General features: G+C 37.4%; 1 protein-coding gene across 8 annotated transcripts in view; it reads right to left on the bottom strand.

The window, feature by feature from the left end:
* RTKN2 (rhotekin 2) overlaps nucleotides 1-13,405 on the bottom strand; it is a 49,984-nt gene that overhangs the window by 5,436 nt on the left and 31,143 nt on the right. For all 8 annotated transcript variants that reach the window (XM_065068599.1, XM_005498153.3, XM_065068601.1 and 5 more), the window contains 5 exons: nucleotides 12,068-12,162; nucleotides 10,418-10,524; nucleotides 9,265-9,396; nucleotides 3,056-3,221; nucleotides 1,127-1,234 (listed from right to left, as the gene is read on the bottom strand). In XM_065068599.1, the coding sequence (XP_064924671.1) occupies nucleotides 1,127-1,234; nucleotides 3,056-3,221; nucleotides 9,265-9,396; nucleotides 10,418-10,524; nucleotides 12,068-12,162 (608 nt within the window). The remainder of the gene's footprint in view (nucleotides 1-1,126; nucleotides 1,235-3,055; nucleotides 3,222-9,264; nucleotides 9,397-10,417; nucleotides 10,525-12,067; nucleotides 12,163-13,405) is intronic.

The raw sequence follows: 13,405 nt of genomic DNA on the forward strand, positions 1-13,405 counted from the left end.
AGACTGCAGAAAATGGGACATCTTTACACATTTATCATTTTTCTTTATGTGCTTTAAGACTGTCTTGCCTCATTTCTTATCCCTCATATTGAGTTTTCTATATATACTGCAGTAATACTAGCCTCTAAACTAGCAGCAATATCTTTTCTATTGCAGGCCACAAGTTAATGATTTTCAACACATTTTTAAACACAGGGTTGTATCTATTAATGCTATAAATAAGCAGGAAAAAAAATGGTATAATGAGAGTGAAACAGAGTTTGTGTTCTGCTCCTCACTGCTGTGCTTGAGTATCAGTAGAATTATGCTACAGCGTTACCTTCATAAAACTTCTATATAGGTGATTTACTGCCTTTCTGCTCTGCATTCATAGCTTCGATAGGAGTCTCTCGACTGTTCAGCGCTCTGATGCACAGTAACTCAATGACCCACGTGGCATTTTGAGCATCTTCACAGTTCCAATCTCAAGCAGCAAGCAGTCAGGCATTTATAGTTGTACAGAGTTTCTCAGCCAACACTGCATCGGACCCATTAAAACAAAGTGACCTACTTTTTCTACTCTGTAAATATTATTTCTGTAATGAAACTATTAAAATAATCCTGCTGCATACCATTTTGCTCGGTAAAAATAGAAGTCTCACATACATGCTAGAGAGATTTTCCAAGCATATTTTTCAACACCATTACCAAAGACCAAACAATTAGGTAAGTTATGTCGAGTAAGTCTTTAAATACCTTTAAGAACTGCAAATTAATTTAATGCAGCTAGTTAAAGACATTATTGGTTTGCAGTCCAGACTTCTTTACCTTTACATTTCCTGAGCTTTATATTACTCTTGCAATTAATGTTTATTTCTAGTGACAGCTTTTTTGAATGTGTTCAGAGCTCCCTAGTTACAGTGCAGAATGCAAATTTTTTGGCTCAAGGTATAAAAATGTATTAGTTATTTGTGCTATTACAAATTCAGATTTAATATGAACTCCTTGGTATGCAATTATGTTGCTCTTTCATTGTCTGAATTGCCCTTGAAAAACTCAGTGTTTCAACATCAACACCAGAAGCCATCTGAATACAGACAATGTTGTTTCTGTTACCCTGCAACTTGAAAAGACAAATCCCACTTACTCATATCATGGTAGACAGAGGTCGCTTCTTTTGTCAAGAACAAAGGTGGTTTCCGTGGTGACATAATCTCAATTTTCATAAGTTCTTCACAACAATGTTTCCACTGGCCTGAGAGAGAAAATAGAACAATGACTGGAACTTAAACACTTCAGCTTGAAAAAAATTGAAGTTATTAGATTGTGTTAGGAAACTCTGTCCAAAGTAACACTGAACAGTAAGTGTTTACCTTCTGTTTAGCAGGAATGCTCAGGATACATTTGCATTTTCAACTCTGTACTCATTCTAACTCTTAGCACAAAGGTCGTAAGATACTATCTTTAGTTAAGGCATCCCAGCAGTACTGTTAAACTACGAAGGTTAAATATCACAATTTGCCATCAAATCCCCAAACACAGTATAAATTCATTAAAGGTTAGGGACGCTTCAGGAAGTTGTAGGGGACAACCTCCAATGTACTGCAAGCTGGATGTTCTACAGCTATGTTACAACATAACAGAAAGTTCTGTCCTCAATGGAGGGTAACTTGCTTTTTATCCCTTAGCAGACAAGGAAACCTCTTTCTCTATTAATAGATTTTGACCTTAAGGAAAACAAGGCACAGTAAAATTACTTTGTTCATACCAATCATTCCAAGTTTTCTGAGCACATTAATTTTAAGAGAATTTTAGAACCAGGGAAGAAAAAAGGCATTTAAATGCCAAGTGACCCATTTTTTCTAAACCTAAGGAAAATGTCTCCAAAAATCCATGGGTATTCTATCTATAATGAATAAGAAGTAGTTCTTTTACCCCACTCCACAGCTAATTTAAAGAGGATGCCCTAGTTTTTGCTTAGTGTGTTTCTTTAATTGATAGAGCCTTTTCTCATTGTAAATCAGAGCTAAAAAGGACTAGAAATACAAACTACAATACCTAGTTTCCGCAGCCTCAATTCACTGATTTTATTGGTGTGGCCTCTGACTGAACACTGATATTTCATTAATTGACCTGGTTCTGTTTTCTGACCTGATGAAAATGGCTATCAGGAACCAACTATACCTTGTCAATGGCAATGTAACTACTGACAGTTACTCTCTACTCTTAATAAACCTGTGAGTCAAACTACTAAATCAGGGGAAAAAGGTGAATGGAGATTAATCTATATAGATCTTATAATAAATATTGGGTGTTAAACAAGCAACACAGTATACTACTTCAATACCATTTCACTGGTTTACACCAATAAATGAGTTTCTTCTCTCCTGTAGGAACAGTGTTGTTCCAGAGGTTAGCCAAAGGGTTGGGGTATCGATTTATCATCTCATTTATATCATCTGTTAAGGCCTCTGGCACAGTTTACACCAGGATCTAGTAAGAAGCGTGTATTTGCATGACTGGATTGGAGTGTGTCTTGGTGAGCATATTCCCCTGTGACAAGGGGTACCAAAACCCAAGAATTACCAATAGAATCAAGTAAATCCTAATGCAATAAATTACAATTTAATTAATCCGTAATACTGCAGGGCAAGGAAATCCCATAGACATGTGCCCACTTGCAAGGGCTGCCTGAACGTGCATCCCAGCCAAGGCCCCAGTGAACCCAGCAGCCCCACCACGTCCCACTGTCGCTTCCCAGGCAAAGGTGGACTCTACAGCAGAGGCTGTGAGAATTTAGCAGTCCTCAAACAATTATCTAGAACACTGCTGGACATAATCTGCTGCTGGCTGCTTGCAAAAACCCGGACTGAACACATGGACTTTGGTTTAGTCAAATATTTGCCTTCCAACAGCTTAGACCACCACCCAATATTATCCCAAAGAACATTTTTCTTCTCGTAGTTGCAAACAAAGGCTTATGAGGCAATTCCAATTCAAATTGTTCAAAGACCCCTTTGATGTTACATACCCCCTCAGTGGGTGGGCATGCTGCCAGCACTGCCTGCTTACTCACTCAGATCATAAAAGTGCTGCCAGAAAGCCTCCATCCACTTCTGAAGTTCTTCCCTACTGTCAGTAGCAAAAAGTTGCACCGAAGCCTCTCCAGACACGGGGTTGATAACAGAGAAGTTATTAGTTCTTCTCTTGGAGTCCTTTTCCACAGCTCGAACTCTGGTTTCCTAGGAACGACAAGTAATGAGTTATGACTTCAGCTCCACTCTGGTATAACCTTCTGGCCAAGGACAGCGTAACGGAGATACTGTTTGGCTTTCTATCTAATCCAGATTAATTTCCAATTAATAAAAAGAATGACTAATAACAGTATTTTCTAATACAATCATTAAAATGGCATAAAATATGAAAAACAAGGGAATGGAGTACAATCATTGCAGTTTAGTTCTGAATTACAGAACATACATTGTGTTTCCCCTCCGTCTGCCCTCACCAGCACATCTCACACTCCTCATTCTTCCCCACAGGAGTTTTATGAATAATCCAAAATAACAGCGAGCAGCTCCTTTTCTCTGACTCTTCAGGGGGACAACCACATTGTTACAGCTACTTTTTAGATCTCCTACCGTACTTCTGTGGGCCACTGTTTCTGCAATGTATTCTAAACTTGTATCTATTTTATGTTCATCTTAGTGAATCAGGACATTCAGGGCTAATACTATAGTGACAGGAAATTTAAAAAGAAACTTACTAGTCTACATTTAAAAGAGCATTTGTAGCAGTTACCCATGCAGTTCCGACAGAATAAATTTCCAGCATTGGAAAACATTTTGCTCCAATATAAAAAAAAAATCCTACTTGTATTTTCAAAATAGACATTTTAGTTTTCCCTTATTAGGAAGAGCTACATAGAAACAATTAAAAATATACATGAGAAGTATATCATAAGTCTATCAAATTTCTTCAGCTAATGTTAGAAAGGTTCTCAGATTACACAGCAGCACTGTTACAGCCAAGGTTTCCTCTTCTATTCAGGGACATAGTTCAATTGATTTTTAATACCTAGACTAGATCCAGTGGTATTTTCATAGTATCTAGTTTCTTTGTTATGGCATTACTACAATAAAAAAAGCACTTACTCCTGAGTGATTCGCCCCCCCGTGGGTAAAATACTGAAAGATTTTAGGAAAAGTTGGACAAAACACAACTGAAAGAATTTCCACCCAGCACCCACAGCCAGGCTGCGTCCCAGCGTGTCCCCTCTGGACGGACAGTGGCCCTGACCGCAGCGGTGGCATCAGGCCATTCCTCAAAACACAGCGGGGACACATCAGCCCTGTTCCTTCTTACACAATTTAACCAAATGTCAAACATCTGCTAAAGATGTTAAACATACACCTACAGAAATTAAGTTTACGCATGGGATCCCATGGGGATAAGCCTAGTTCTGATACTCAGAAAAAAAAAAAAATTATTCTACAGAACATTCCCCGGATTTTAAATGCGTTACTGAAGTAACCATTTGAAATACCAACAGCTGCTTGTAGCATAGCTGATGGATATGCTCATTTAAATTCTTCTGTCTAAAAATAGGAGATGAAGTAATTCATCCATAAGTGCTCTATATCCCATTAACTCAGGTAACCATAGATACCAGCAAAAAATTAAATCAAATGGATTAACATTTGACAGGTAAGAACTTCAAGCATACCATACACACAGGTTTATTTAATGATATTTGCTGCAGGTTTTATCCCACAACTACGGTATTATTCAAAGGAGATAAATCCACAAGCAACGATCTATATCTGATGCTTGAATATTTAAGGAGTGATACAAGATGCTATTACAGTAATGGGCTGATGAATTTACCAAGCTTGGGTGAATTATACTACATGCCCAGTTCCACTTCCCAAAATAACCCACAGAAAAAACCCAAAACCAAAACAAACAAAACAGAAAAAAATAAAAAAGGAAAAAAAAAAAAACCCCCACACACAAAAAGCACCACCACAAGAATGAAAGTGTCTAAAGGTACCATGTTACAATAATGCTCATCATTTGGCTGTCTTACAGACAACTGAACCAACTCTGTTACAACCCTTGTAAAAACCAGAACACCTGGTGGATTTGAATAGGAAAAACTGAGTTGATCTTGAACTCAAATGACTCCTCTCGGGAAGCTGAAGACAGTTTTACATCCTATATGCAAAAGATTGTTTTTTGAAGGTGGGGAAAGACTAAAAGAGAAAATAATAGGTTTGGGGTTTTTTTTAATGGAATGTAAATATGAACCTTCCTCTGTACTTTACCTCCAAAATAAAAAAATCTCTTTGCCTGATAATACCTCTCTGGAAAGCTCATCTGTTAAGCCGAAAATAAAACAGAAACATGAAAGAAAAAAAAAGAGAGAGAGAACTGTTTTATTGCTGAGGTGAGATACTTTCCTGTTAAGCCAATCCTGACACACCGAGAAGCACTGGTTATAAAGATCATTTTAAGACATCAAAACAAATGACAGTTGTTGAGAGTAATATTGAATAACCTAGGATCTAGTTCTGTGTATCCATTTGAAGATTAAACAAACCGAATCCCATATAACAAACTTCTGTCATGTTTCTAGTACCAAAAAATAAACTAAGAAACAACAACACAACACTGTAAACAAAATACAGTCTGTTCATCTGCCGGTTTCTGCTGTAATGTTAATAATTTCCACAGGGTCTGTTTTAGGCAAGCAGGGAAATATGGTTAAATTTAAAAGTATGGCTTTCAAGCACATTATTGGCCAAGACCAAATTCACCAGATCAACTATGAATATTTCCTCCTTTCATCTTCATTGCTTTGTGTACTTGTATTAATGTAACATTCTTGTGGCCACTGGACGACAAGTACAATGTGTAAATACAATACGGAAAAACAATATTAGGTTTTCTATGTCATGTTAGCTATCTTTGGTGCAACGCAGCAGCTAAAAACCAGGAAGGGGAGACAGCATTGTATGACCAGCCAGCATTCTGTGGAGCACCAGGGAGCCATAAAGTGTCGTTTCCAAACCACTCAATTGAGCGTGTGTGTTACCAGGTCCAGCCTGTGGGATCTGGGTATTAGATCTGCTTCCCCTGCCCGCATCCACAAGCTCTTTCAAGCAATTGAGGACTAAATTGAGCAATGCTATGTGAGATACCAGACATTTGGAGGCACTTACCTAGTCTGTTCTTTTCCAAAATATTTTCACATGTATAAAGCTTTATCTAAGCCAACCAGTGGGACAACGTCCTTACTACAGAGAACACAGATATTTTCAGGGCTGCTCTCATTTCACCACTGCTGGAGCTCCCTGACACAAACAAAGAATATTTCTCTTATTGCTTGCTCCCTAAATGTTGGCATGGTCAAGAACTCATATCAATATGCCTCTGCTCCCTGGTTCCCTGGAGATATGTATGGTTAATTCAAAGTGACATCCCAGAATTCCTCAAGCTGCAGGCACACATGGCACAGAAAAAAGTTTTAGAGTGTCTGACCAGGAGACAATAGAATATGTATTCCAAATACTGAGCAAATAACATGAACCACTGGCGCAATTTGCTAAACTATCAAGTATAGGCAAGGCCTTTATTATTCATTTCGAACTAAAGAAAACTTGAAAAAAAATCAGGGACTGGCCCATGAGGAATATTTTGTGTTCAAATTGGATTCCAGCAAATTTTCTTCACTACAGAAAATATCATTTCTCTTTTCCTATTTAGTTGTGCAAGATAATGTGTTATAATCACATTTAGCTGGAACAATAATAGTAGCACTTGCATAATAGGAACTGCAGAACCATTCTTGCTCAACAGCAGTAGCAGGGAAGTCATCTGAAGTTGAAGTAATGACTTTACTGGTCTTAATGGCTTCTTCAAGTCTCGATTCAAAGGGAATGGGAAATAAGGCTATCAGTGTGAATATTTTCCAGAGAGTTTCTCATAAATCCAAATGATTTCATTACTTTTCAGAAAGTATCTTTCAATTACACATAAAGGATCAGCTTCACATTACAAATGGAAATGCCACATATGCAACTTGAAGAGATTTTAGTTAGAATGTCCAGAGTTGATGTTCAACCTCAACTTGCATTTTGAAATTGCTGTTTCTATAACAACATGTAGCAGAAAAGCCCATATGATTAGTTTGCTTTCATTTAATCAGTAAGAGAAATTTCATAACAAAAGAATAAAAAAATACCTGCAGGCATTAAGTTATTAAGTTACTTTTCAAGAGAAACTGTTTAAGTAGTAAAGTATTCAAATATGTTTTAAATTGTAATTTTTTTCTGGTTTCAATTTAAATTGAAGAAAGATTCACAGTCATATTCTCCAGCAGACTAACATTTGTGTAAAATGGTGTATGATACAAGATTTATATACCTTCTACATGTTAGCTTTAATGATACTCTGCAAATGTATGGACAGTCTCTCAGCAAAGGCTCAATAAGCTGGATTTTAGGTTTTACCTGTGTTGGTAACTTGGAAGAGTAAAAATACCTTAGTAGAATATGGTTATTTTAAAAGGAAAGACAAAACTAGGATATATACCAAAACAAAGACCTCCAAGGAAAGATATGAGATAGCCTGATAGATCATATTTTAAAATATTACGGTCACATTTTAGAATATGGATTTAGTCTTCTATAATTTTCCAAAGTTTACCATTTCTTAACTGACATTGTGAACGGTCGGAAAGCAGAATTATGGCAAAGGCTGACTAGTGCAATTAAAATTGACTGCAGAGGTAAGCAAGTAAAGCTGCCTAAATATATACCACCGTCTAAACATTTATTTCATGTAAATGTGTGAACAACTGGAAGAAAAAATGGCTTTGTTAAAAGCTCCAGCACTAGCAGAAAGGTGTTTTTAAATAAGGAATCAATTTCAATCTTAGGTGACTAAAAAAAGAAGACCTAACACAAATGGGTCACATTGTTATACCTAGTTTAAATGTTTGGTTTATACACAAGTCTTGCACTCAGTGAGAATGCAGTCATATTTTCCAGAAACTTCAAAGACACCAAAAGCTGACGGTGCTGTTGTAAGCAGCAGTTCTTTGTTACTGTGTCTCCGCACGTTCCCAGTCCCAGCCTTGCCGCTCTGTTGTACCACACAAGTATTTGTGAAGCCATGTAGTGAACTAGATAAGAGAATTTATTAACAGAAACCGCCGCTGAAGCCAACCCTCCTCTTGCCCCCAAAACAAGCTCATTTTAACCCACATCAGTTCCCTTGGCCAACTCATCAGTCAGCTGCCCCAGTGCCTGCCCAGCACAGCGGCCTGAAAGGGCGACCAGAGTGGGGAGAATGCTTCTCCCAGAACTAGAGCTGGCATCGGGTGTTCACAGCAGTACAGCACCGGCATCCAGATCGACTGGTGCTTAACACCACTTCCAAATGTGCCTGTTCACTTATGTAAGATGAAGCCAGCTATGTCAATTGCAAATAACGTTAAATTCCTCTGATCATCCTTGTGTCATATTAACTCTTGATGACTGCAGCAAAAACAGTTTTTGAAAGCATCTGTTCATGCTAATGCTTGCCATTCCAAAGGTCCTTCCAATAACATTCCTAAATTAAACACCTAAATATTATGTCAAATTAAATACTTAATGTTTCTTCAGCCAAACTAATATTTTCACTTTACATTTTAAACTCAGCCTTTCCAATGAGGGTTTGAAAAACAGCAATAATGTCATCCTAGAGAACAGAACTTCCAAAGTTACTGTGCCCTGTACAAAACCAGTATTAAGAAAAGCAGCTTATATTAAGGCACTAAAGTATTTTGAACTATTTTCCAGCTCTCCTTCTAATTAAGGCTGCAGCCAAATAACACTCAACAACAAAAAAGCTTTTGTTAAAATTCCATCTTGCTGAGGACAAAAGTCTGCCAGAACATTGCTAAGGGACTCTAAGCAATACATTTCCAAGGACTGTCTTATGGAACTGTCATATAACAAGTTATCACTTTTCCTAAAGAAAAACATCTTTCTTTTTACCTCTCTGTTAACCAGTCTAATGCAATAGAAGGAACTTATGTCCACAGCTAAGATACGTAATGTCCTTGCTTAGAAAATTCAGCAACTGCAAATTTCACTGGAGCATATCCCACCCACATGCTACCTATAAAGCATTCTGCATACCAGCAGCTTAGAGCCCAAATGACTGTAAGTATGTCTTAAAACAAAACCAACCTCCCTCAAAGGAAACAAAAAACTCCTATACAACCAATTTTACCTTGTTGATAGAAACTGTCAATGCTGGCTCCAGTTTAGCCTCAATTTCTTCTGGCGAGTAATAACAAAAGAGCTTCCCACCTCTTAGTACGCAATAGAGCCTTCTCCAGCTAGTGAGACTTCCTATCGTTTGCTAAGGGGAAGAAACAGTCAGAAATTGCCAAACAACATACAAATTAAGAACATATTACAAGTTATATAAAGACCAGCCCTGTGTGATCAAAACTTAGACACACTGAATTCTTTCCTAAAACAAAGGCTTTCTGTTGCAGAACATTTCAGAGCCACTGATTGTTGAAACGTTAGCAATACTTTAAATGTCTTTAGGTGCTTTACAGTTTTCGCAGATTTATTGCTGTGTGACATTAACAATAGAGAATCTGCTTTCTCACACAGAAAGAAATCTAGAACTGATGTCTACCCTAAGAAAGAAACCACCTTTATTAGCTGCAGTAAATACACAATAAGAGAAATAAAAATATTATCTCACTTTGGAAATACACTGTACATTCAACAAATGTCAAGCAAAGACATTTGTCTAGAATTTCCACTTTCTCAAATGAACTTTCTGAACAGCTTTCGTAAATGCATTATAGTTTCGCAACCAGTCCAAAGCCTGGTTCAGCACTCCTGACAAATGACCCAGCCCCTCTGGCCTCCTGCTATCACCCCCTCGTTTGCCTCGTTGTGCAATGAACCAAAATAGAGAAGTAAACTGGGTTCGGATTAATCATTTTTGAAGGGAGAGCTTAAATACGGCTCAGTTCACCAGTCAGATTCACCATGCTGTGATATGAAATCCAGTGCCAGCACAACAGGAGGCATGGTCAGGATGAGAGCCACAGCATTATTAGGATTGCTGCTGTCAAGCACCAGCCTAAACCAGCTCTGAAATGACAACTACACTTGATCTTTATGTAACAGCCTAAAAAACTTTATTGATAAGCATGACGAAGAAACATTTATTTCTTCACACTTAGCCACTGAAGATACTGTTTGGAAATGCAGCTGTGAGACAGAATTTTCCCCTTGCTCTAGGTAGAACAGGTGAAAAATAACAGTTTTCAATAAACCACTTCAGGTTAAAGCAAATGTTTTAAAAATTGACTCTCTGTGACTGCCATTAACAGAAGAGGATGTAAAGGTCTTCTTACCTGCTGATTAAGAAATCCTGCCATCATATCCCTAGCCATGCAGGAAGGCTGAGCAACGAAACGGCAACACATATTTCCGTACAGGGGGAGCCAAAAAGAGGATTCCTCTGGGGGAAAAGCCCAGGCAAAAGAAAGACAAACACTTAGTTCCAAACATTTGCCCTAAATGTATATTTTAGCTTTCTACATCAATTTTTACATGAAGATCATTAATGTAAATAAGCATTTTTTGTATCCAAAGAAAGATATTTCATCCTGTAGGATTAGACTAAAATTGATTTTTAGTCTTCAGTAACCTACTTGTATTAAAAAAAAATAATTTCCAGAAGAATTTCAAGTAAAAATGGACATGTTCTGCAAAACCAAGTTGTTCTTACATAAAATATAGCTCTAAATCTCCCTTCACAACTAGAAACATTTTAAAAGATAAGTACACTGGTCATTTCATCTAAGTAGGATCCCTGAGCCCATCCCATCACGGCACACAGCTACATTTACACATGAGCACTTCGTTTCAGATTGTTTTATTAATGCTCAGAATTTGCATCTACTCCTTTCTTCAGCACTAGAAGAGCATTTAGAATTCGAAGGAGTTTTTAACGAATTGCAATATCCCTCCTCGTTCAGCTCCGTTGTGCAATAGGCTCCCTCTTCTGTAATTAGAAGCAGGTAATACAACATTCCATTGACATGACTCTGTCTTCGGTCATGTTTTAGAAATGCTTGTAATGAACAAAAACATCCAGGTATGTCATTTCTCACCAGACTAAATTACGTAAATTAATGACAGAAAAAGGAATTTGAAGAAAGAGTATCATAAAATACTAATAAAGAAGCGCTTACAAATATCAAAGATACTCAGAATTATTCATCTGACCCTTCAAGAAACAAATGCCCCATAAATCTTCAAATCTCTACTTATTCAGAATTAATGAAGTGTAAAGAATGAAATTTTCTTTGAGGTCAAGTTTACCCAAGTAAAAAATAAAGTTCCCAGAAGCTATGGTGAAAGTCCCATGTCTAAAGTTAACAATTAGAGAGTGGCTTATGGAAGGGGCTCTACTTTCAGCAAACGCTGGATGAAGTATCCAAAATTGTGCTCTTGCTACTTAAAGCATTACCTTCCGTTGCAGCATAATCAAAGTCCCTGTATTGGCATCTAGGTTGACTGCTGCCAACTTGTGCTGTCCCAGACCTGAAGTACAGCGACCAAGGCAAACTGCAAGCACACGTGCTTATGTCTTGAGTTAAATCTGGGCCTGAAACAACCTTGCTGAACTGAAGTTATTTTTCTACTTTCCTTCTGACTGCAGAGGGAAAAAGCTGTTCTTCATTCTGATGCCCTTCCTTGGCTGCGAGGAAGGGGAAATAATTTGTATATAGCTACAACTCGCATAAGACCGAGATGCAAATGACAGAATAAGCTCCCAAAAGAATTAAATTTTCATCTGGACTTGAAATTTTACTCAACTTATAGTTTATTCAGCTGTGTACAGATGCCTGGTTTAGAGCTGTTAAATATTTTATTAAAGTTGTTCTGTATTAAGTATCAAGAAAAATAATCTCTTTAAGCTCTTTAGTTTACAAGAAAGAGAAATGCAAAATGTTACTGGTTTTTTATTTCCTTAAATTGGTACCACATGTACTTACCATTTCCTACAATGGTAAGGTTGTGAGTCCTGAAATTGTCCTCGGCACTCTCCAGCCCCAAAGTGGTATATGCCAGCAAACTGTATCTTGCTCCACTGAATGTGAAAGAAAAGGCACATTTAAGACATTTCTGCTTCACGTTGCTCAGGCAGTCATTAAAGGGAGTGTAGACGTGCCTGAGATAACACATTTGGGTACATGGGAACGCCAAGGTGCAAGGCAGCAGCTGTTAGTGACTACAGATTGCCACCCCCCAGCTTTTATTCCTAAGCTTAAATCAAATACACTTGGTAATAGGTTCAAAAAAATCTATAGTTAATAGAACGACTGATGACAAACTTCATCTGAAAATACACGTTAAAAATTAAAGGCTTTATACTGCTCCTCCATGTTGCTCTGCTATTTTGCTTTGACTGTGTAGACTACACTGTTTATAAAACAGTTGTTTATATACGTATTTTTTCAATAGTATCTGATAGCTTGATTCTTCGCACGCATAAATCTGTGCAGAAATCCTAGAGTCAGCTTTGTAGCATAAAGGACTCTCTTTTGTTGTGCTTATACATTTCAGAATCTTATATCTTTGTTTTGGATTTTGCCTAGGGGGAAAGAAAAAAAAATCACATTTACAGTTCAGCACAGTGCACATGGAATGCAATTCTTGGAATAAACTAGTATAAATTTGGTACATGTTTAACCTTTTCCCTCAAATACTCTTCAGACCAAGTAACAGATTTACAGTCCAGCAATGCAGTAAGAATTCCACCTGGCTAACGGCAGTTTAAACAAAGTTCACAAGAAAACAAATCCCTCAATATCACTAAGTACTCTCCTTAACAGGATCTAGCAAAAGATCCTGACAATATCTTCAACAGCTCATAAGATAGCCTAGTGGTGTAAAAGGTGAGAAGATACTACTGAACTAACATCAGTAAAAAAGTTTTCTATTATAATATTTTTCAAATATTATTTTTTCTAATAGCACAGTGGGAACATAGCTCTGCAGAAGAACAAGAGGGATGCCTACCTAGCCCTAACCTTAACAAAAGAGGAGGAAGAGAAAAAGTAGCAAGTTTGTCAGCAGGGAGGTCTGTTACACATCTATCTCGAGGGAATAAAGAGAAAACTAAATATAACATTCTGGGCAAAAAAAAAACACTGCTATGAAACATTTCAAGAAAGCAATATGAACAGAAACTCATCACCATGTGTATATATTCCCTGCTAGACTGTTCCCTAACAAAAGATTCTCCACTGGTTATGTTTTGCCATGGAGTTGATCAATACACTACCATTCTAGCTAAACTGTACCGAAAAGTTCAGTTTCTTCTCACAGAT

Source organism: Columba livia, chromosome 6, assembly GCF_036013475.1.
Source record: "Columba livia isolate bColLiv1 breed racing homer chromosome 6, bColLiv1.pat.W.v2, whole genome shotgun sequence".
Classification (NCBI taxonomy): Eukaryota; Metazoa; Chordata; class Aves; order Columbiformes; family Columbidae; genus Columba; species Columba livia.